Source organism: Mytilus californianus, unplaced genomic scaffold (assembly GCF_021869535.1).
Source record: "Mytilus californianus isolate M0D057914Y unplaced genomic scaffold, xbMytCali1.0.p SCAF_14, whole genome shotgun sequence".
Lineage (NCBI taxonomy): Eukaryota > Metazoa > Mollusca > Bivalvia > Mytilida > Mytilidae > Mytilus > Mytilus californianus.
Window position 1 is genome coordinate 18,564,506 of NW_026262626.1, and position 26,959 is coordinate 18,591,464.

General features: G+C 32.2%; 1 protein-coding gene across 1 annotated transcript in view; it reads left to right on the forward strand.

Annotated features, from left to right (window-relative positions):
* Positions 1-8,768: 8,768 nt before the first annotated feature.
* Positions 8,769-26,959, forward strand: part of LOC127724326 (tyrosine 3-monooxygenase-like) — a 29,848-nt gene continuing 11,657 nt past the window's right edge. The window contains exons 1-2 of the mRNA XM_052231258.1: positions 8,769-8,914; positions 26,115-26,366. Coding sequence (XP_052087218.1) covers positions 8,831-8,914; positions 26,115-26,366 — 336 coding nt within the window. The 5' untranslated portion in view covers positions 8,769-8,830. The remainder of the gene's footprint in view (positions 8,915-26,114; positions 26,367-26,959) is intronic.

A 26,959-nucleotide genomic window follows, 5' to 3' on the forward strand; every position in this document is an offset into this window, starting at 1 on the left:
ATTAGATATGATGTAATACAATGTATATCTATTTTCAAATTGCAATCAAATATAATTAATAGTTTCAAATTTTTTTTCTTTCATTTGTCACAAACTAATATAGATTTGTAACTTATCTATTAAATGTCAACAACTTTTATCTACACAATGTAATGTAATGAAATATATACCTTAATAAAAATAGATTATTATAGATCCAATTAAAGGATTCACTTAATAAAAAAATTATATATATATGTAGCATTCAGAAAATTAGTTTATTAATCACTCTAACATTAGATATGATTAATAGTTCTCTAAAATTAGATATGATGTAATACAATTTACCAAAGAATGTCTTTTAAAAAATGAGTTATCTCCCTTTGTACAGATTATATGGTTTAACATAGTACTCTAACATTAGTTATGGAGTTTTTTTATGGACCATAACTCTGGACTAAATCATCAGACCGGAACAAAATTCGAATTTGATCTATAACTTGTCATGATAAAACTATATACCAAATATCAAATCAATATCTTCAAGAACGAAGAAAAAAAGTGTGGAAAGCTGAGTTGCCGGACTGACGGATGGACAGACGGAGGGACAGACAGACGGACAGAGTGCAAACCTAAAGTCCCCTTCGACTTCGTCGGTAGGGGACTAATAAGATTCCAAATCTACATGTAGGACCAAATATATATCCCCGAAATAGACATCTTTTTTGTTGTTCTCAAATTAATGTCCCAATAGTATTGGCTTCTCTAATTGATGTCTTTTTTGACAGATTAGCCACAATGAAATCAAAGTTTTATAAAATGTTAGGTAAAACCTAATACTAAAAAAGTTGAGAAAGAAATACTATTTTAAACCTTGCAAATAAATGTAATTATAATACTTTTCAACAATTGGCTGTACTTTTTCATTTTTTTTTCTATTGTTTGAGACTGTGTGTTGTCCTCTACATGTCTTTCAATTATCTTTGGCATAGGGTTGTTGTCTTATTGTTGTACATGTATATATCCACGTGGCATTAATTTATATGAATGTGAAAGAAATATGACAAAGTAGATCGAGAGGATGAACTTCTTCACCAAAATATTAATATGCATGTACATGTTATTTTTACATGAAAGATGTTGATGGTCTTGTTGTAATTTTCTGAGGTTTGACCTTTTAATTTTAAGCTGTAACATGCCCAAGATTTAATGTCAATAGACCATGACAACCATGACTAAGGGGGTTGGCCAACTAATCCCCATGGATGAGATGTTATAATTCTGATACATGTACAACACACCAAATATATTGACTTACCATTCATTACTGGTTCCCCTCAAACTGAACTAATCAGATTCAGCATATAAACTAACCAATGATTTTTGGGGGCAGGCCCCTTAATATCAATAGAATGAGATATTCAAATGCTCCTCCAACTGCATTATAGTACACGTACACACCACGTATCATTGACTTCCCATAAGTGTTTCCTGTTAAACTAACCTACATGTACACAAACAGTAATGTGGTCATATTTCATAGGCGAAGGAAGCCGGAGAGAACAACCAACCATCGGTTGGAAGACTGACAATCCTAGTCGATAAACATTATATTTGAGTCAAAAATTGTTTAACAAATTGTTAACGTCATTGGCTATGCCAAAAACAGCATACATTTTTTTGTTCCTTAGTTAAGCTTTGGAGACTTTGTTGCAGCAAGACAAAACAATGTATTTATGTTGCTTTTGGTTGCTCTGGTCTAGCATGTTTTATTTCATTTTAAATTTGTTGCTAAATTTTTATTGCATGCTATGTAAGTGAGATTTAACTTCGTATAACAGGTTGTTTTATATGTCAAATTAGACTGTTTTTATGTTATGTATATGTTTTTATATTCGGTCAAAAGCTCCTTAGAGCTTGTGTTGTGTCTTTTAACTTATGCCGAATCAAAATAAAGTTTTTCATCTTATCTTATCTTATCTTAAAACAAATAGACAACTTTCGAGTTTGTTGCATTTCCCTCAAAAACTTCGGTTTTAGTGAACATCATTCGTGCGTTTATGGGCGTCGTCACTTCCGTTTCTATGTTGAGCGCTTGGTTGAAAAAAAAATGCTATATTGCACGAATTATTACCCAAAATAAATTCTTATAATTGATAATCAGCACTTCTGTCATTAGAGAAATGTTATTTAAAAGTACCTTTTGGAACAAACATTCAGGCGGTCCCCTCTATCTGGTAATTTAAAATGACGTCATAAAGGCGTGTATAATTGTCGAAATTTCCCAGTGAAGGACATAACTCTAAAGTAGTCTATTGGGAAAGGGTTCCTCACCTACAATTGCAGCTGTCAGTGTTAATGTGTAATGGTGACTGTCAAATAATAAGTCCATTTATTAGTCATAAGGGGGATTTTTTGTTTATAATTCCATTTTTGTTAATTTTTTTATCATTACATATATATAATTATTTGCAGTTCATTTAAGGCCAATACAAAATAGGTGTGTTTCCTGTTGCATGCTCCCAAAAAATAAATTGGAAGTTAAAAAAAAATCTTACGAGAAAAAATACTTGAAAGTCAGGACTATTTCAGTATAACTTAGTAAAATACTATCAATTTTTGTTGTAAATTTTTGTGAAAAGACCCCCCCCCCGGATTTCATTTCTATCAACCTTCAGACTTATTATGAAGTGCCGCAATGTTACCAACTGCGACGTGAGGTCGTGTGAAATTTATTTAAATGGATATATATGCTGACTGAATGATTCTTTTCTTTAACCACCCATGGCAATCAGATCAGTGGATTACCCGTAAAAAAATAATGATACGAATTATGTGACCATTGATTTTTCATATATTTAATTTTTACAGACGTGCTCATTTCGCCCAAAGGTGTCCTTAAAACCACAAATCGCCCAAACATGTCCATTTTCACATTCCCAAATGGTCCAATTATTTACATCACCAAATTTGTTATTCGCCAAAAACTTGTCCACTTTATAAAAACTTTAAGCTCAAATATGTCCTCAATATTTATGCACAAAGGTTAACGACCTTCAATGATGGGTAAACAGACACCAGATAAGAAAAAGATTACCACAACAAAAAATTATCTTCACTTGCGAGAGCTCTTTATTAATTTTTCATCAATATGATTATTGTTATAATTTAGATGAAGGTATTTCACAAATATTATACATTTAGTTTTATCTTGCCAGTTTTCACTAGACTAGTAGAAGTTTTCTCAGTGCTCCAACTATTGATTAAGTGGTCATTTATTAGCATTATGTTGTACAAAGTCAGTTGTTTATATTTAGCATAATGATTTGCAACACATACATTAACTCTTTGTGGTTGATTGCTTGGTGTACAGTGGCTAATATTTCATGCATATTTAGAGCAAATATAAAGATTGCAATTAGTTAGTTTTGTTCAGTTAAATTCATTGTTTACAACGTAAATTATTATTCTTTTGCACTAATATACTGCAGTTATGCCTATATATCTTAATAATGTATCAGGGATTCAAGGTATTGCAGGTACGGCTTCCTGCAAAAGTGGTTTCTGGGCTTTTAGAGAAGTACTGTTTCATTTATACAACAAAACAAAAGGACGGTTCCTGTAATAATATCAATAGGATTTATACTTAAATAGCATGTGATTAATTTACAAATTACTATCTAATAACGGTGGACATGACTAAGCGTTCATAAAAGCGAGACGTTTTGGCTTCATATGGAGCGTTTTAGTGGGTTTTTTCAAGTATTGAACAGGTTTGTAAAATAATAATTTCAATGTGTTGCTTCATGCAGACTATAGCTATATAAATATGGATGATGATGTTGTATTGAAAAAGTTGCATGGACATATTAGTTCGAGACAAAAATTTGGTAAGACAAATAGGTGGAAATCCATTTATTTTTGGAAAATCTGTAAAAATAATCCAAAATTTGGAATGATATGGAAAGTTCCGACACGTGTTCGTTTGTTTACAAATACAAATCATAATGTCACGTAATTATTCAATGATGTCAGATTCATTATCCGCCATCTTTATGTGTGCATACAAAATTCCTCATCATAGCCATTTATCGTGTATAAACTTGAACAAATTGAAAAAATATGTTCATTGTTACACATTAAATACTAAGATATTGCAAATACAGATAATTCAGAAATTATGTTGGTTAGATATTAAAATCAGAGAAAAATGTCAGTGACCCATATCGTCAAGGTTCACATTTTTGTCCCTTTGTCTACATTTCTAAGAAATGGGATTGTTACTTACCGCTCTCAAATACAAAAGTCAACAGCACCCAAATACAATACAAATTAATTATAAATAATGCTCAATGGAATTTCTGAAAACAAAAAGATTATATTCTCCGTTGAATTCGAAGAAGACTCATTCATTGAATTCTTTATGGCGCGATAGATCCTTACTCACTATAGGATTTTATGTAACAACATTATATATATAGAAGTATATCTAACAATCTTTCAGTGTCTTCTCTTCTTCTGATATATAGTTGCAGCTTCATTTAATATTGAAGATTACGTCAGGATTAATATATTACCTATACAGTAGCTTCACTTAGGAATTTCATTTCAGCGGAGGAAAATTTATTTATAGTTAGGGAGCTACCATTTGATTTTTATGGGGGGCTAGTAGGATGAAAAATTTTGTCCTGCTATTTTTTTTAGTTGTAATCTCTGTCCTGCCTTTATTTTTATCACTCTATTCGGTCCTGCCTTCTTTTTTTTTCATTAGATTATCCTAACTTTTTTTTACATAAATTGTCATCCTGCCCTTTATTTTTGCAAAGTTGCTCATCCTGCCTTTTTTTTACTCAAAACTCCTGTCCTGCCTTTTTTTCAAATTTCATACTTGCCCCCAGATTTATAAAATGTGGGAATAGGAGGAATGAACCGCTCCATTCTTACTTTGATTGATTAACTGATTGTTGGTGTTTAACGCAACTTTCAGCACTATTGGCTATTTCGTAGCGCCTGCCAGTTTTTATCGACGGAGGAAGCCGGGGTGCCTCATGAGAACCATAGAACTTCGGCAGTAAAAATGGAAACCCTTGTCAAATACGATATGATTAGAAAGCACCTGCCACGTGTGGAATTCGAACTCACAATCCACTTTGAAATGCCCATATGACAGAAAGGCACCGAGCATTTATCTTTCAATTCGGGGGAACATCCTTTTTAGTTATATTTCTTTATATCAGCAGTTTAAATATTTTTGACGCTTTCCGTAACAGCGTTCATGTTATCGTTAACACGGGCCCGAAGAGTCGGCTAGGTGAATACATTTGGTCATTTTGTTTGGGCTGCACGAAATATATAAAGTCGCAGCCATGATCAGTCGAAATAGGGACGTTAATCCGATGCGTTTTGTACAGAAAGTGCAAGTTAAAGACACTTTTCAAAAACTCTTTGAGGTGTTCGTAGGTGACCTGTAGCAAGGCAAATTTCTCCTCTTGATAAGAAATTCTCGACTTTTATCCCGGACGTCCCACTCTGCAAAACCTACTTTTCCCATGATTTGACTTTAGACAAATTTGGCTATCTTATGAACCTTTTGGTCATATACATGTAGCGCTTCATGTGTTTTGATCTTATACGTTCTTGGCTTTCAGGTGTTTCTATTTGAGCGTTCCTGATGAAGGTAAATCAAGAAAAGCACTTCGGACGCAGGGTATTAACCTAGTGCTATTTTCATTGTTCTCGTCCTGAAAATGTGTGGAATATCTGCCACTGATCGTTCAGCAAACAACAAGCAGTAAATCAAAATATTTATGGCATAATTTAAGTTTCAATCTGCTAAGAATCAGGCAGTGGTGAAAACATGACAAACAAAAACCCACTCAAGTTGATATTAATTTATGTTGAAATTGTATAATAGTGCACGAATATAACATTCGTTGCCTTTTCCTATTCTGGTAATTCAAGATATAATATGGTTGACATGCACTAGAAATTAACAATTAAGGGGAGCTAACTCTGTAATTTGCTATCATTCTAACCAAAAGTTATCTATCATGTCTATAGATTTCTTGAGTTACCAAACCAGCAGAAACGAAACACATACCAATTCTTACTCAGGGTGAGGGTAACTTCAAAATAGGATGGTTATGTCGGTGGGTTTTTTCGGCCATTTTTTGATTTTTTCAAAATTGCCTGATTCTTTTAAAGACTGGCACTTAATATTTGATTATCTGAACCTGTATTTCCGTTGTCATTATACACAAAAATAACAAAGGAACAGAAAGAAAATAACTTAACATGATTTTTTTTCAGGGTAATTAGTTTTATACCATTTTAATCGCTTAAATGAATAAGGATACTCTATAGTAACACGAAAAGTCATTGACAAATTGTGGAATGTCGAGTAATAAGTATTATAGTACAATGTATTTGTTTTGTAATAAAGAGCTAATCGATTAATGATGATGATTGTCTAAGCGATCTTTTTAAATTTGAAAGTTCAGCGGGGTTATTGAGAACACCTAAGTGACAAAACGTGATGCGAATTCTCAACCAAATACTGATACAATGTCATCAACCCACACACTTAAAAACAAATTTTACAGCAATCGAAATGTTTGTATTCCAATGAGCGACATTGGGGGAGTATAATCATCTTTTTGTTATACTGTTATAGGTTTAATTAATAAAAATCATGACAAAAATCAGTTCAATAGTAAAATAACTTTCCGATAAAACCGAAAAATAGGTAGGGCCAATGTCTTTCTAAATAATTTCGCACCAGGACGTTTAAAACAAATGAACTATTGAAAATTACAGTATCAATGATTTATAATTGGTGAAATTGAGGTTTAAACTTATTTTGTGGTGTACTTTTGTATATGAAAACATTGATAAAAGATGGCTCATTACTGCGATTTTGAAATATTTTCAAATAGTGGGAGGGTAAACAACGATTTTCTCCCTTACAAAAACACATCCGAGGCTGAGAATCAGTGGCAGATCCAATGTGGGAGGGGGTAGATGGAATACGCCCCACACTTTTTTGATCGCCAAAAAAATAATAATTATATTATTTTTTTCACGTTTTATATGAATATTTACCATAAAATCGTTCAATAACTGAATTATTGTAGTCTCAATTTGAGGTAATAATATTTATTGCTTTTTAAAATGCAACACATACTTCTCCCTTTCGGTTCCGATTTTTCTAGGGTGTTAATATTTAAAGTCTGTAATATTGTTTAATGTATATAATGATAGCATGTAAACGTGTTGAACAATTTTTCAACAGGGACATGAAAACTCTTTAAAATTCAAAATGAAATATACTTGAATTCTCTTACATCATTTTTGATAATGAGGGTGAAACAAAAGCGTATGACATAGTTTCATCAATAGGAGCAACTTTATGGGTCGAATTAATGAAGCTAGATCAAACTTATAACTACTATTATTTACTGATGGTTTATAAATTTGGTAATGTCTTAGGGATAAACAAGTGAAATTTACCAATCGTCTTTTATGTGGTGTCTTATCATCAAATTTCTTTTTATAAATACAACCAAGATTATTGGTAGAACTAGCGAAGCTAGAGTAAAAATGTATCAACAAAAAGGTAGATTTAAAAGGGGTAAATTAATTAAACCTGACAAAACCAAACATTCGACTATATCAACCAGCGGAACGACTAGAAAACAACTGTCACATTCCTCACTGGGTACAGGTATTTTCCGAAGAAAATGGCAGGTTAAACCTGTTTTTTTAGCTAGCTAAACCCCTAAACGTTTAAATTCTATAAACTGATGGTTTAAAAATGTGGCAACGTCGTAGGGATAACCAAACATTAACAAATTATCAATTCGCCGTTTCAGAATTTAATGCATTCTGGGTAATATTTTCAAAAGCGTACATCAATGCTAAAGCTATCAACGTCCCTAACAATTGAAATTCAACCAATGACGTGATGGTGTTATCATGTTGGTGTACGAACAATGAAATTACCCATAGTCCTTTAGATTCATGATGCATGACGGGTAGCATTGGTGAAGCTTGATTAATATTGCTCAATTTTAGTTTTTTGTTCTATATATAGTGTTTTTCGGATGTTTTTTTTTTACAATGGTGTGCTCCGTCTTTCCGCGACTTCTTGTTTTTAATGTTCCCATTTTCATTAAATATCTCTTAACATAATATACATTTCACGTGATTCATGTGTGAATAATGTCGTTTGGACAAAATAAGCGTTATACTGTTAGGTGTACATAAATACGTTAGAAATTAGTGTAGAAAAAGAAAGATTTATTTTATTAATAATAATTCTATTCATAATTTTCCAGAAACATGATGGACATGTTGCTTTTTCTGATACGTCATCTCTTTAATTAATTGTAAACCTTGAAACGTCTATTGATGGTTTTCGCACTTTATCCACCAATTTGCCTTTCTATCAATGCTTTGATTTAACTTTTTAAATGTTGATTGAAAGAGATTTAAATACCATCACTATTTATCTGTAACCGATATTATTTGTATTATTTGATGCAGTCGGCTACCCATTAATAGCATACGTGGGTGGAATCATATTTAGCATTTTAGCCAGCATCCATATTTGGAATAAAATATTTGTATACTTAATGAAATAAAATTATACAATTTTCGATTTACTCCCAAAGAAAATCTTCGGGAACTAATTCGCTATTTAGGCGATCGATGAATCTCTGAGATGCGAATGCCATATTTAAAAACCATGTTTCAGAAATCATAAAATCATTTACTTACAAAAGTGTTGATACATCCTCATTTGTAATATAATTTGGATTTTACTTCAATTTAAAGGACACACGTTTTCCGAATGTATTCACCGACACTACGTGCTCCGTCCGATCCACAAACTGCCAAAAGGAGGCTTGCCTTCCAGAAAAGCTATAGCCAAGAGGTTCGTAATTTTAAATTTCATTTCAAAATGTATAATAAACAGTTTAGCTGTATAAAAAACTAATTTATTTGATGGCTATACATGCAGACAATATAAATAAAAATCGGAAACTTGATTTTCTTTTAAAGTGCATGCTTGAAAACGGGTTATGTTATAAAATATAAAATTATAAATAAAAGTACGAAATATTTAGGTAAGTGACTCTAATTTATAATTGCAATTTTTATTTTTTACTTTCATGATTAATTTGAAAAAAAAACTGCAATTTTAATTAATCTTTTATTAGACTAATTTAAATTACATATCATACGCTTATTATTGCGAAAAACGTCTTGCAAAAAACTTATGCATGATTAATAATAAAGAAATATAGAAAATAAGACCTTTGTATCAAAGTTTTTTTTCAGTTGATCTGAATACAAAATAATAACGACATCTTTTAAGGGCGGATGCAGGAGTTTTGAAAAGGGGGCGTAGTTCCATAAAACGGATTATTTACGGATAAAAAAAAATTGGACGATTGTATGCTAAAAATCATATAAATCGTAAAAAACCTGATATAATTATTTTTGGGGCGATCAAAGAGGGGGGCACCGTCTATTCCTCCTCCTGGATCCGCCACTGTCTTTGATCCAGAAAAATCGCCCAAAACAGATAAATAGCTAGACGAGCATCGCTTTTCTTATGTTTCTAAACTCGTACAAATATACTTTATATTTTACGACAGTTAACGGAAAATAAAATATGTTTAACTTGTTTAGCCCCACCACATTCTGTATGTACTGCCAAGTCAAGATCCTGTAATTCAGAGGTTGTTGTTTGTTGCTGTATATCATATTTGTTTTTCGTTTATTGTTTTGTACATAAATCAGGCCGTTAGTTTTCTCGTTTGATTTTTTTTTTACATTTTATAATTTCTGGGCCTTTTATAGCTTGCTGTGCGGTTTTACTCATCGTTGAAGGCCACACGGTGACCTACAGCTATATAGTTGCCTACATTTACGTATTTGAAACCATCCTACATCTTCTTATATATATATATATATATAAGTCTATAAAAAGGACCAACCAGCAAATTTGATATGCACCAGATCATCTAGAATAAGCGATACTGTGCATATAAGGAAAATATAAAAGTTTACAGATTTGCACAGCGATACTGATGAAGGCTAATTGTTCAGCCGAAATATTTGTTAACACGATTTTCTAACATCATCTTCGTATATTCTCATCTTATATTAGTACCGTTGTGCAAATCTTTAGACTTTTATACATACACATATATATCAATTCACTTCCCTTTCCTATGTTGTATTAGTAATTTGATTTTAAAATTATTCTTATATGCCGTTTAACGATTGAAAGAATTTGCAAATTGGTCGCTTCAAGGATTGTGCTATTAAAGTCTGTCGCTACTCCGTTAAATAGCAAATGAAATTACATGTTTTCAAAGGATTGTATTGGACCTAATACTTGCAATCAGAAGATCATTGTCTGTTTCTTCAATAACAACAGACAGTCTTTCACCAACAATTATAACATGTTATACTTTATTTTGATTGCACATATTGAAGGTGTATTGTCAATTTATGAATTATGTAATTGTATTCAATTCAATGTTTTTTTTTTAATACAGAAATTTTCACAAGTAACAATACGTTATCGTTATACTCTTTACTCGATTTCAAACAGTTTTATATCTTAAGGATGTTTGCTCCTCTGTTTCAAAATAACAAACTTTTTAAAAGACTGTTATAAATTGACAGTATATAAACAAGAGGCTCTCAAGAGCCTGAATCGCTCACCTGTATTTCAGAGGAGAAGATTTTTAAATGTAAGCAAACTTGATGAACAAATTGTGTAAAATTGTCTTTAAAGGGCAATAACTCCTTAAGGGGTCAATTGACAATTTTGGTCATTTAACTTTTTTGTAGATCTTACTTTGCTGAACATTATTGCTGCTTCCAATTTATATATATCTATAAAAATATTAAAAAAAATAACAAAAAACTGCAAAATTTTGTTAAAACTACCATTCGGTGGCAGCAACCCAACAATGGGTTGTTGGATTCGTCTGAAAATTTCAGAGTTGATAGATCTTGACCAATTGAACAATTTTACCTCATGTCAGATTTGCGCTAAAAGCTTTAGTTTTTGAGATATAAGCCAAAAACTGCATTTGACCCCTATGTTCCATTTTTAGCTATGGCGGCCATGTTTCGATGGATCAAAACTTCGGATACAATTTATAAACTAGATACCCTAAAGAACATTTAGTTAAAGTTTGAAGGTATTTGGCCGAGTAGTTTCAGAGGAGAAGATTTTTGAAATAGTTTACGACGACAGACGTCGACAGACGACGACGACAGACGACGGACGACGACGGACGCCAAGTGATGTCATAAGCACACCTGGGGCCCTTCGGGCCCCGGTGAGCTAAAAATGGAATTAAAAAAGCAGAAAAAAATTAAGAGTCCGTGTGCTTGTTTTCGAGATATAAGCCATTGAAAATTTGGCGAGAAATGATTCTCTCTAGATTTTCGTCCATTTATCATTGGCACCTTTTTTTCTTTCAAAAACTTTGAAAAAATAACAAGAATTTTATAAGATTTTCAAATATGGCTTTTTAAACTATATGTAATAAAATTATGAAAAGAAAAGTAGGGATTAGCAGGCAAAATTTTTATTGACAATACATGGATAAAACCAGAGAATTCCGAATATCTGACAGAAATTCAAAAACAAGAGGAGCGAACATCCTTAATAACAAATTTACTGTACTTTAAATTACAATCGGCTGTTATAATTTTGGCTGAAAAGTAGGGAGAGGGTATATCAATACAACTTGCAAACTTCAAAACCAAGTTCGTATCCCATGTTTCAAAATCAAGTTCGTATCCCATGTTTAAAAATCAAATTCGTATTCGATGTTACAAAAACAAGTTAGTATCCCATGTTTCAAAAGCAAGTTCGTATTCCATATTTCAAAATCGAGTTCGTAGTTGACCTTCGATTGATTTGACTATTATTTATAGGTCCATTTTTGTCATATAGCTCTTACATTGTTTCGGTTCTTAAATACATGTGCATCCTTGGCTTTCAAATATATGTCTCCGAGCGTTCCCGATGACGGCAAATCCAGAAGAGCGCTTCGGACACATGAAATTTATAACGTGTTGTTTTCATTTTTCCCCCTTAAATTCAGTAGGTTTGACCCGGGAAATGTTGGGTGTCTAACACAGGGAAAACAAACTGTGCTTCGAGCCTCACTTCCGCCAGTCTTTTCGTTACACATGTATACAAGACATTTACAGACTCAGACTCGGATACTAATATTCTGCTGTAGCATCGATATCCTTGTTGAACTATGAGGGTGTTGGTAGGGGACAATGAGGTGCTTAAACATACAGAATAGAGAATAGTAGATAAAAAGTATAAAGAAATAAAGAGAAAAATGGTCTAAAAAAATAAAGAATACAGAAATGAAGAAACACCCTAACCGAGTGGTTAGGCTTTTCCACCTAATTGTTTCTTAAAATAGATAATTGGCGCTATTAGTTTGTCCTGCTGTCAAAACATTATCATGATTATGTTTGTTTTGTACAAGATTTTTTTCTGTATTTTATTTGTACTTTTTCTCGAAAGCAACAATTTCAGGATATACGTTATAGCAGTGAAGGCTGTCGAAATATGAAAATGGTACACGTCTGTATGGAATAATGAACCGGTAACCGATTATAACCCCCCCCCCCCCCCTCACCCCCCCCCCCCCCCCCCCACCCCCACCCCCAACTACACAGTCATATACTTTTTTTCAAAGTTCAAAACTGCTGCACATGTCCACCAAAGTAATTCTGAACATAAAACCTAGATAACTATTGTTTTATAAAATCAAGTCCAGTTCAAAAACATTACTTACACATGATGCATTTCAAAATTGCAGTGATATAGGAATTGTGGTACCATATTTTGTATGTCTGTGTTTTTTATTCTTTTCTAGCTATCTATGAAGGATAAATTCCCTTGTCAAAGTTGGAATTGCATTTGTTGGTTGTACATGTGTAGTTTGTCACATACCAGTTAAGATGCTTAGTATGTGGTTATGTTTTAAGTGCGCATTCTGTTTTGTCAGTTTTACCATGTTTAAGAGAATTTTAACGAAGTTATTGCAAGGTGATATGTGTGTCTTCCGCCATCTTGAATTGTAAAATACATTGTTTGTAGCAGAACACAACAGCAAAGTTCGATGCAGGAATGCATCTTACTAATTCGAATTTTCATTTAAATGAAAAAAAAATAATGTGATCTTGGGTTATTATCATTCATATTTTTACAAAAGCAGAATATTTTAGCTTGATATCAATTCTCTTTCAAACGGTGCCACCGTTTTTTCTTTTGATATTCTGAAAGCATTTTATAAGAGAGCTAACTTCTTTTCTTTTATTTCAAAATCCTATCATTTGGTTTACCTTCTATTCACATTATGATGCCTTTTTTCTGTATACTTCATACACAATGTGACTTTTTGTCACAACCTGTAGCTTCAAAAAAAGCTCGGTTACAGATCATTTTTATTATATTTTTTTTACATATCACAATATATATTACATTTTGGCAAATAATGAACAAATTCTATTCTTTTGTGTGTGTACTCCCATGCCACCGTCATAGGATTAATATGTTTAAATGTATTCATTGTTCTGGGAAATATTTTTATTATTTAAAATCGTCCATATCTGAGGCATACATGCATGGTTGACATTGCTTTTCATCTTTAATGTGATGAACAGCTTCGGTGTCTTATAAGACTTTCCACTACCTGCATGCATATGTACGTATACTACACGCCATAGGACATGCATGATATATAGTTTCTTCGGTAAATTTATACGAAAACGAAATGTCAGGTCATTTTGTAGTTCCATGACAAACTGCCCATTTTTGACGTAGACGCAGGATTCGTGTCAACTGTTGATTTATGTCAAGGTCAAAGTTTTGACATTCACGATTTAAGTTTTGTCTATATAGTAATGTCCATTTTGTTAAATAGCGCTAATGTAAATACAGCAATAAGGAAGACACTTATAACATCACGAGGAAGAGCAGACGAGACTAAAGCGATGTAAGGTTCATCATTTACATGAAACAGATATCATACCCGTGTTCACAATTAGTCTTTTAAGGAGGAAACCTTGTTTAAACGTTGCCAACAAATAACGTTAATAGGAATGATCCATTGACATTTTGCTTAAGGAAATGGACTTGATGTCGTTTTCGGCCATTTTGCCTTTCATTACAACATTTTAAGGACGTAATTGTTATTTGTGATTTGCTCTGATGGATGGACATTTATTTGTAGCTGAATATTTATTTTGTTTTCAATAAGATAAGATACTTGAAAGGGGAAATGATCTCTACTAAATCAGTCTTTGAGTAGTTAAAGTAATTTAGGAATTCAAAGATTAACTGTCGATCTTTATTAATACGGCAAACGGACGGAAACTGCTAGTAGAACATTTTTCGTGTATCTACTTTGCTAATACATCTGCTTGATTTCTTGATAATCGTTTGTTTTTGGAATTTATTCAACCTCGTTTAACATTTTGATTTGTAGATTAAGTATCATGAATATAATCGTTGGAATATTTTAATCTAATACAAATTTGTACTGTGTAGATCAAACATAATTTAATTGAGATTTAAGTTGAGGTCTAGATGCTTTTTCCAGTCACGCACAGACTGTCCTTATATCATGCAATCCATTAAATTTTAACATAAACTCGTTATAGTATAGTCTTTTTTGTTCGTTTTCAATTCTGACATCAATATTATATTAATTTTAAGTTAACAAAGTTTTATAAGCGATTATGGTACATTGTAGATATAAATGTTCAATACAACCATTAAAAAAAACCAAATTGCAATATAAATTGAATGCGCATTTTGTCCAACACATGTTCAAATAAAAAAAAATGATTGATAATTGATAGTGTTTAACGCCACTTTCGTACTATTGACTATATAGAGGTGGCCATTTCTATTGGTGGAGAAAGCCGGAGTGCATAGAGAAAAATCTCCCATTCGGCAGAACAACTGACAAGTCAATTAGGATTTGAATCGAACGCACCTGCCACGTGCCGGATTCGAACTAACAACTTTAGTATTGACAGGCTAGTGATACAGTAAATGAACTTATTAGACCATTCGACCACTGACGCCTCCATATCACAAAAAACAGCAATGTAGAGCTTTCAAGCTGTATTTACATGTACACATATCTATCATTGGAAACTATGTACCGTTTATTTTTACTCACTAGTATTATATCGTTGAGTTGATTTTTTCACTGACGTGAACTATCAACTTTTTCAATGTATTCTTTATCAGAATAAAATAATCGTTGTAAATGTATCTAACATATGGCGGACAGACATGTTTACTTTATTGGAAGAAGCTGAAATTTGTTGCTGTGTCAGGCAGTATCAGTGTGTAGTTGCAGCTTTTACATTTAGTACCATTTGGAGCTTTCCCCATTTTGTTGTAAGTCCATATAAAAAAAACTATGAAAAACGATAATTCCACCAAATTGGATTTCTTTACTTAAAAATCGACGAGACGGAACACTAAGGATAATTGTAATATTTTTTTTTATTTAATATAAGAAATTTTGCACCAACATAAGTGAATGCAACGCGGTTGTTCGATAATCACTCGGTTCACGAAACTAGATAAGCAAACTGCATCTTTCTAAGAAATTTGTTAGTATTAATTTTACGCGTACATCCCCCATTTAAGGGGGTACATAACACTACAGGGAGATAACTCTGTAAAAATCAGCTGAACGTTTTAATCACGTTTTAATCATGTTAAGGAAATATTAAGCTTCTCAATGATCAAAATTAGTGTTTGTCAAACTGCTATATAACCAATGAAATTTTTCCGATAAAGTGTGTGGTTCAAGATTTTTGAAATTTTTATATTTATGTCAAAGGGTCAAAGTAAATATTTTGTCAAAATTTAATGAAAATTAAACGAGCCAACTTGATTTTAGATAAGGTGCTTGGTACCACCTTAATAGTACCATTCTTAAGTAATTAAGCACCTTGGAATTTACAAATCTCAGTTGGTACATGTAAGATAAAGTCTACAGGGTTTACTAAAAAAAGCTAAGCCTTTAACTTAAATGAAAATATTTCTACTAGCTTGAGAGCTATGAGAAAACATCCCTTCAAAATATATACGGTCACAATTTCGAATTGGTTGTCAACTCGACCATATTTTCCGTTTTATAATTTTCTGACCTATCCCCCTGAATCGACCAATTAGTTTAGACATCGACTCTTGCCATTTTTATTTACATTGGCATCTTATGAGTTCCTTCAAAATAACATGTATTGCTATAACATATCTCGTTTTTATTATGAATTTGTAGCAAATGTAGCACTAATTTCGACCAAACAAAACGCTTATTATTGTTGCTTATGATTTTAGTGTATTTGTAAAATAAATATATAAACTCTTAGTATATTAGTACAGTCGAACCTCGTTGTGTCGAAGTCGAAGGGACCGGACCAAAGTATTCGACACATCCGAGGTTCGACTCATCCGAGGTCGAGTGTGTCGTGATAAATTTGGAATGCATGATATTATAAAACGTTATTACTAGTAGTTCATTTATATGTTTATATGTTTTGGAGTTTAGGGTGACGTCCATTTTCACTGAACTAGTACACAATTTTATTTAGGGGCCAGCTGAGGACCACCTCCGGGTGCGGGATTCTCTCGCTGCGTTGAAGATCCATTGGTGGCCTTCGGCTGTTGTGTGCTCTTTGGTCGGGTTGTTGTCTCTTTGACATATTCCCCATTTCCATTCTCAATTTTATTTGGGAATTATCTACCCCTGGTTCGCTCAAAACTTAGTTTTTTTAAAGCCAAATACATGTCAAGAATTCGAAGAGCATCTGGTATAAACAGAAAAGAAAATCCTCTTCGGTCAATATGCTCTAAAGATAGTTCCAATTGTTTAAGATGTCCTTAAACGTATAATCTTTCGATTTTCAATAGTAAATTAAGGTCTAAACAAAAAGGAAAGATTTGCATATATCTGAAAAAATGAAATCACTCTACAGTAACTGAATATACACAAGAAAATAAAATAGAGATTGTTAACCAAACAAAATAGAGTTAATGGCTTTTTTTTTCACCGAGACTAAAGTTTACATCTATCAAGTTTTATTTTAAATAGAAACATCTACTTGACGTTGATTATCAATAAAGCAACATAAAGACGTGGACCGACATAAATAGCCTGTTGACAAAAGATCCAGGCTGTTAGCCTCTTATAACAACAAAATCGAGAATCAATGCTATATTGAAACATTAGAATTTTCTATTGGGTTATAGTTTTCTGTTTAATAGCATTAAAGCTGACAGTTCTGACTTGATGAAACATTTTGAATATGTATAGATGAAAAAGACGGAATTTTAAGAGCATCTACAGGAAATTCTAAATAAACTGATTGAGAAAAATTGTTGACTGTACTAAATGGTCGAAGTAACGGTCAACTATAAACAATGACTACAGCGGATACATTGTGCTTTTATTTTTATACATTTTCTAATGGAAACATTTGACGTGTTTCAAGCCACTTTGTTCATTCGTAAAGTGTTTTTGGCTGCTCATTTTCTTCTTATAAAAAATGGCACACTAGAATAGTACTAAATCAGAACAACCAAATAAAGACAAAAACCAAATACAGAACAATCAAAGGAAAACAAAAAGCATATACAGAAAATAAAGGAAAGACAATTATAAGAATACCATGCAATATATGACTTTTTGTTCTTACATTGTATAACATCATATCAACAAATATATATATATAGGGGCCTCGGTGGCCGAGTGGTCTAAGTAGTTACTACTGTAATCACTAGCCAGTCAACACTGAGGTTGTGAGTTCGAACCCCGCTCGTGCGGGTGCACTCGACTCCGATCTTAATTGACTAGGATTGTCAGTTTTCCTATCGAAGGTCGGTGGTTTTCTCCGGGCACTCCGGCTTCCTCCACCAATAAAAGCTGGCCGCCACGAAATAGCCCAAAAGCGGTGCTTAAAAGTGGCCTTAAAACACCAAAAAATCAAATCAAATTATATATATATATATAGAGTAGTATTAAAGAAAACAATAAGAAAAATATATATTGCGAAATGCAAACACATATTAATTTAACATACTTCTGTTGTTTGAAATAATTCAAACAATAGCATAAGTCTATATAACTCCTTGCGCTTCCTGACTGAGATTTAAAAAAAATGATATAAGAAGAAATATTTTTAATCTCCCCCTCCCCCTCTCCCTCCCAAAAAAAAACCCAATCAACAAACAAAATGAGGAAAGGAATTAAGAAAAATATCACAAATATCGCACGTGTAACGGAGGACGTAACCATTTTACCACAGTTCAAGAAAAAGACAATTATAAACAAGTGAACATCATAGTGCTTTGTGAAATACCATGATGTATTTAAAGCAAATAGGAAAATCCTACCCCCATACCCACTGCGTCATAGTCTCATAATCTGAAATAACGGATATCGATACATTATATTATTATTTTGTTGGAATAAGTTGACTATTTAAGTCGACATTGTCGTTTACTTTGACATATTAACGGCATATTCTTCCGGAAAACGCCCTGAATTTTAGTAGGATTCGTGTTTCTTAATCTTATGTTTTCCTTATAGTTTTTTGTGGACATTGTTTTTCTTTTTGTGGTTTGGCATTTGGCCAGGGTACTGTTTGTTTTAACTCAAACTGATGGCTTTTGATCGCCACTTTCGGATACTCTCGCCCTTTCTATCGATCATTATACTGCAAAGGGTATTGATCAACTTATTATATATAAGTATCTTTAAACGGGTATAATGTAGACCTGCAAACTCCGAACTATAAACGATCTTCGAGAGATAAATAACAGAAGATGTGTATGCAGTAAAAATGCAAGATTTTCTGATTCAGACAAACAGATAGCCAGTAGAGGCACTCCTGTGTTTTATATTTTAAAAAATTACAGTATCAATACTAAAAAAACAACCTGACAAAATTACATTCCATTGTACTTTATAGCAAACAACCATTTGATATTTAGAAAACACTATTACTTCTTTAAGGGCATTTATACTTTAAAATGACGCAAACTGAAGCAGGACATATCATGCTATTCAAAACAAATGCGTTATTAAATGAGCTTACTTCTATTGCTACTTGGTGTCAATTTCAGATATTTCTATTATAAAATTAATAATCGGACTACTTATGGCGATCCAGTCATTAACTCGACAATAAGCTTTTAGCGTAAATCATGCTAAGTCAACATAGTTGCAGACAATGTGCTTTTACAAAGCATTTTAAGTGTTGTACATTACTCATACCAAAACAAAACATCAAATGTCGATTACTGGTAGATAATTAACGCTAAGTTTACATAGTTGATAAGTGTTACCATCTATCAGCAATAAAAACAATTTTTCTTTGAAAAACCCAATCAAACACGAGATTTAGTCGATGTCATTATACAATTTTTTTTCCAATATTTTGATTGTTGACGCTGCCATCAAACCATTAGGATCTCATTGATGACGGCTTTACGCGCATTTTATGGAATTTAAAATGTTGCTTTTCATTGTTATATAATAAAATGCGGTTTTACTATCGTTTCGTAATTTCCCATTAAAATCAATCAGATTTTACATAAATGACAACTGTTTGTCTAGCAATTAATAGATTTTATGAAATTAATATGATAACCCTTATTTAGTTTACGACGCTTACTAAACCAATCATGCATTGTGTCGGTAACAAGACAACACGTTTAATGATACAACTGTTGAAGTTAACTACATCTTAAATTACTGTTTCTCCTAAATAACTTTCGTACTTTTTATTATTTTTTTTAATCTCTTTATATTTCATATAACGGAAAGCATGCCGGATGTAATATTAACAGAACAAAATATGTGCCATAATATCGTATGTAGTTCGACATGAATCACCGTGAATTCTTCAAATTCATATACAGTATCCATGTCCCCATCTAAGGGAGCTACCATTTGATTTTCATGGGGGGGGGGGGGGGGGGGGGGGCAGGATGAAATTTGAAAAAAATAGGCAGGACAGGAGGTTTGAGTAAAAAAAAAGGCAGGATGAGCTACTTGGTAAAACAAAATTCAGGATGACAATTTGTACATGTATAAAAAAATTCAGGATAAACTAGTAAAAAAAAAAGCAGGACCGAATAGAGTAAAAAATAAAAAGGCAGGACAGAGATTACACCAAAAAAAAAAAAGCAGGACAAAATTTGTCATCCTAGCCCCCCCCCATAAAAATCAAATGGTAGCTCCCTAAGTTTTGATTTGTTTGCACCTCACTCAAAACTATGCCCCACCTGCTATGTGTTTATTCTTGTCGACAACTTCTAATAAAGATAATTTCATATCTTTAGATTCAGAAAAAAATTACAATTTCTTTTTTCCCCCGACTTTTGTTGATGAAGTTTAAGGAAACACGTTATGTTTTGTACATTATTATTATATATTAGTCCGTTATCGCGCTAGCTGACGACAATCGTCATATTCGAGTAGTGCGTAATTTTTTTCTTCTAAAATTCAAATGTATCCCAAGCATTGACTAGTGCATAGAAATATGGTCATTCCTTGGACTTTTCTATTTCAGGCAGTGCAATACTTGCTAAATCGGGACGTCCGATCGGCTGTGCGGAATGTATAAATACGCAGTCACGTCCAGTCGGAATGCGGACGTTAAATCGTATGCCCCGTTTAGAGAAAGTGCTAGACTCTTTTCACGTTAAATAACGATGAAACAACTCTCTAAGAAGTCCGTAGATGGCCTGTGACTGTTGCAAGTCTGTCCCTATCCAACGTACCTTCATTTTTCAGTGTTTTTAAAATTAATTTAGTCTAAATTTCCCGCTTTTTATCCCGGTTTAACACCTGCTTGCACGACAATACCTGTTGTATTTATTTATGATTTGTTATCGTCATAAATATGCCTGAAATATTTGCCACAGGACGCTAAGCAATCAACAATTAAGCGAGTATGCTCAACTTGTAGCATAACTTTAACAAGAATTATTGTTGGAATCTATTTTTTTTTTATACAATACGTTTGATCTATTTGCCGATGTGCAAATTAATTTTATGGTGATAAACAAAAAAACTTATTTATGATAAACACATCCATGTCATTTACCTTTGAAGTTTACATGTACTATCAATTGGTCAAGTTGACAAAATTGCTTGAGGTTTTTTTGTAAACGATGAAAATTCTCTCTTTTTTTTTTAAATTAATTTTCCTTTTTTTGGCAATTCTGACCATCAAATATGGTGTGTCCAGTCCTGGACAAAGTAGTATACTTTAAAACGACTTACCCTGGTTTAGCCACTATCAATGGTTTCTATGTGTCTTAATTATAACAAGACATTGGTAGCGAAATTTTATATTAAAAAGACATTTATTATTTTTTTTTCAATTATGAGAGGCGGTAGGAGGGGTGTCATCCCGAATTCCCGTGAAAATAAACCATTTTTTCCTGATCCTGCAAAATTAATCATCACTTCTCGAGTCCCGATGAGTGTTAATCCCAAATTCCCGCAAAAATAAAGGCCCAATCCCGACGTCCCGATAAAGGTCCCTCAATTATAGTACTTCCCCTGATGAAATGATGCCAATTCGTACCGACGCAAGACTAATTCAAAATGTATCTTTTTCATACATATAACTTAATATTATGTCTAGGTTAGTCTATAAAAAGGTATATACTATGAAATTTAGAGCGAGGGGCTTGCCCCGAGCTCTTAATTTCATAGTATATACCTTTTCATAGACTATCCAATTTAGCACATATTTACAACTCGAGTAATCTTTTAATTGGTCTATTGATAGTTTATTTTGGCTGACTACTTGTATCACAGGTGTTTGTAAAACGGAGCTCATTAACAAAGTTTTGTAAATCTACTCACTAGTATCATTGTAAAATATGTGATTTCAAAAGGCCCTTGACTCCAGAATGAAAAGATGGTAGCTGCTGGTGTAAGTATGTATATTGATATAAAGTGGTGTTTCACTATACATGTTCTTCTTACATGGTAAGATGACCAAATAAATTGACCAAAAGCAGGCAATAATTAAATTGCAGTGGAAGCTTTACATGTTTTGAAAACATTTTTTAATTTCACTAAAAACTAAAGCTATAATAAATTTGAAACATATAGATAGTTTGTCCCCATAGATATAGTCTAGCAGATAGGCATTAAAAAGCAACTATCAATAGATCAGAGATTATAGGTTTTGTGTGTTTTTTTTTTTTTTTTATTATTTCAAAGTAAAAACTAAAAGATTTATCAGAATATGTTTATATATATAATTGGCACATTATCTTCAGACATAATCACAATTTTTCAATTCATGACATCGTCCTGAACATGCATGAAATATTTGCCACTGGAAATTAAGCAACCGATAATCAATAAATTAATCAATTCATGACGAAATAGATCACCTACCTTAAGAAAGTTTAAAAAATTATCACCAAGTTGCTTTAATTTCCCTTCACAAGGTTTCATAGTACACACTTTTTTGTGTACAAAGTAATTGCATGGATGATACATTATTACATTATCATAATTTTAAGATATCGTTGTACTCTAATCAAGGTATAAAGAACCATATGTATTACCCTTTATTTAAATGAAAGAAATAGCAATTATCAAAAACATTTTTTAGATCCAAAGATTTTAATAGCAGGATATTTAAAAATCAACGTGAAAACTAATTACAAACTATTTAATTTAATTTGGAACACAGCATTTTATTTCAAAACAGCCAGCGGCAATTTTTGATTTAAATATCTTCATTATGATACAATGAAATCTTACCCTTGTGGTCATTCATGTGTAGTTACTTAGTACACGGGAAAAGTATGTACTATGAAAATTAGAAGGCAAATATAAGCAATTTGATTGGACGAGAAGTTGTAAGTATGTGCTAAATATTCATTTAAACAATTGTGGTGACGTCAGCCTATTCATTTACCGTGGATTCTTTTTCTAGAATCAACGCTTCCTAAATCTGCCGCTGTAATTGACTCACCAAATTATATTCAATGGTTTCCTTTGTGTGCCTAATTTCATTAAGTTTGAATTGGCTAATTTACTGATTTCTGTTCACTAATGGAATTAATTTAAAAACTTACCTTTAATTTTTGTAATTTTTATATGCCTTCACTGGGGGATCGAACCCTTCCTTGAAATCTGTTATGTGTGACTAACATCAACAGATCGACGAAACCTCTCGGCTACCAATGGGTTACACTATAGATGTCTATTTTATATATTTAAATGAACATCTGATATACATCGGTTCATCGGACACACAGGGCTTGTATCTTTATATGGACACAATAGGCAGTCGTATAGTATGAGTTGGTAGCCGCGAGGTTAGCATGGTTAAAATCAATGAGTTAAAGATAGGGATTTGTCGGTTTAGGTTCGAATCTCTGTATTCTCTCTGTTGTTCCAATTCTTAAGTTATCCTGGTTTTTTTCTAATTTTGCATGTTATAGTGGATATTTTTGTAATAATAGCGAGTTTTACCGGGTTTTTTTTTATTATTATTGGCTATTTCACATGTTTGAAACAAAAATGATTATATTCTATTTGTCAATTTTTGTTTTATAAATATAGTATGATTTCATCTGTTTTACTACATAATTTTACAAAGGTTTGTTCGCAAATTCCTATGCGAGAAAATCGTGATGTGCCTAGAGTGCTAGAAAAATTTCGATAACATACTTATTATATATACTTTATATAATCTTTTTGGTCGGGTTGTTGTCTCTTTGACACGTTCCCCATTTCCATTTTCATGAAATAATTTCGAATATGTCTTATTTTGTATAAACAGATAACATTCATATGCCTGGTAATATAACGATCTTTAAAGGTATAGGTGTTATATTTGTATTTTGTTAACCAATTAATTGTGATCTGAGATTTATCAATGCATCGTTGGACACGATAACATGGTTATTTAAACTCACTTACAATACCTTATAATTAAGAAAAGGCTTTAATTTTGAAAAGAAATTAACACCATAGTTTAAGTTATAGATACAATGGATAAGCGTTAATTCATGAAAAACAAACCATTCGCCCTCCGGGCTCATGGTTTCTTTTTCAAGAATCCACGCTTATCCATTGTATCTATATAACTTATTTGCGAAATAAAAAACAAAATAATACGAAAATGATCCTTGTTTTGTACCAATACAACACGCCGAGTCATGCAGATTTTTAAGATGCAATTATGTCACTCAGTCGACAAGACCTTACTCTTACTACTCTATTTTTTTCGAGCAAATATAAGTAAGCTTGGTGTTGAATAAAGTTTTTCAATGTTTTTCTTTTTTTTACTATCAAAATGCCATTATTGTTAATTGATGTATGTTTACCTGTTTCCTATATTGACATAAAAGTTTTCAATAGCTCACACGAATATCGTATAATTTTCTCATTTTCCCATCAACAAATAACTGTTGAATTTCTAAACAGTAAATCATAAATAAATGTGGTCGATCCTGATGTGATATGTAATAATATTCGAACATTAATATACATGAACTTATTATCAGGAGTTTTCATTTCTGAATAAAATTACCTTGATAGAAAAACAGTAACCAGTCTAGGTTTTCATATAGTGAGTGTGTATATTTACATAGTTCATCCTTTTATGTTAGGCTCATTGCTTATACTGAATAGCAACATTATATTAAACAGCAACAGTTCTCAAAGTGGTAATGGCTGATTCAGATATATACTTCTTTTCTTTTTAATAGATTTAATCAATAATAAGCGCTCCCTATTTTAAAAAGGTTATATGCTCGCACTTCCGTTTACTATTCAGTTCTAATAGCAATCTCATGTTGCGTCTAAGGACAGAAAACATTAGCAATAAAGGACCCATCTTACTTTGATATTTGCGAACTTTTTATCAAAGTTTATCAAGATGCATATAGCTACTGAGAGTGGCTTTAGTTGTTACGAAGTTCTCCATCCGCAAACTGGGGACAAAAGAAAATTCTACTAATGGGGATATTATTACCTGACCGAGGATAATGATTAAAATATTGCCTTTTACAGTAAAATTAAACATATATTGCTCTTTTACCTGTAACTCATAACAGTATGTAAGTGGAATTCATTTCTATTTTATCGCTATTTTAAATTAATTCTACATTCACCGACAAATGAATGGAAACCAATGAAGCTTTGAATGAAAGCCTGGCTTCGTGCAATATTAAACTGCTATTTGATCATTTCGCGGATCAGCAATAACACGCAAGTTTAAAATTAAACATAAAAATGCTTAGAAGTACCACTGTGTTTTCAAAGCTTCTATTAAATCTTAAAAACTCTCACAGTTTCAATTCTGAATATTTTGACTTGTTTTGAAAGAAGAAAAATAAAGTGCAGCTTGCTACTGCACTAATGATTCTATGTTAAAATGTTTTCTATTTCACAAACCATTAAACGTTCAAGGAATAATTACTTTAATCGTCGGTATACTAGTATTCTTTGATGTCTGGTTTAAAATTACATAGAATATATGTTGAATCACATCAATCAATTGGTTTTATTTGGCTTTTAACTTTGATAAAATTAAGTTTATTTGAATTGAAAATGTGAATAAATAAATAAATAAAAAAAATGCAATTTAATCTTTTAAAACTTAAAACATCATTATTTGATGTTAATGTTGTAATGAGGTCTGGATAGGCCATTTTTCTCTATTCTGTAAACCCCTGTCCTCATCCTCTTAAAAATATTAATCTCATTCTAAAAAGTAAGATGTATTCAATGAGTAAGTCAATTGACAATCTATACACTAAAAAGGTACAAGACTACCGTCAGACATTTACCCTTTAGACAATAAATAAAAGGAAACCAAATTCTCTCTAGACTATTTACATAGTTCATAAAACTCTAATACTTGTATTTAATTCAATATTTGGAAACATAATGATCAAATTACAATTTGGTTCTATTCCAGCACGAGATATATATTGGCGACGGATGTCAAGGTAGAAATCGAAACTATGGAGAATTTATAATTTGTTTCTTTTCTAGCACGGGGGATCATGGCGACGGAAGAGTCTTATTGAAGATGCAAAATTCGAAACTGTGACAAATTTAGAATTTGAAAAACGAGAAAGGACATTAAGTAATAGAAATTCTATCAGTGAAGAAGAAGAGGAAGTCTTTGTACAGAATGGTGAATGTATATCTCCAATTGAGACAGAACCTCCTCATGCCGTGCTATTGATTATTAGCATAAAAGATGGTATTTCAAGTCTGTCGAGAATCTTAAGAATATTTGAGGTAAATTATTCATTTGCTGTACATTATGTATAAATGAACAATGGTGTTTTATTTTCGCCTTTTAAACTCTTTGACCGAACGAACGTCAAGGTTAAATGTCCAGTATCGGACCCCGGCGGACATTGGCGATATGTGGCATCAATAGACAAATGCTATGGAAACTGTTTAAACACTCCGAGAAGTTGAATGGTTTTATTGTCCATGAATATCATTTAAAACAATTTTAGGACATAGTCTGATTCTGTGCTAAGAAATAACTATATAACATTAACAATTACTGATTTAGCGCTAGATGAATTATTCTGAATATATTGATAATATGATATGATTGTTTATGAGCTCCTGATCTAAAATTTTGTATCGAGGAAGATGTCATTATATTAGGTATGATCCTTCTCATAGATGACTTCTTGATTTTAGTTATTGAATTATCTGAAAATCCTGCAAAAGAGGAAAAATGAACGATTCACCTGAAGCACAATAGTAGTGCGAGTTTTCAACTCAGTTATTCTATTGCTTTCAGTTTGGCTGCCGAAGATCATTGTGTTAGTTTCTATGTTATTTTATTATGTATGTCATAGAATAAATTTATT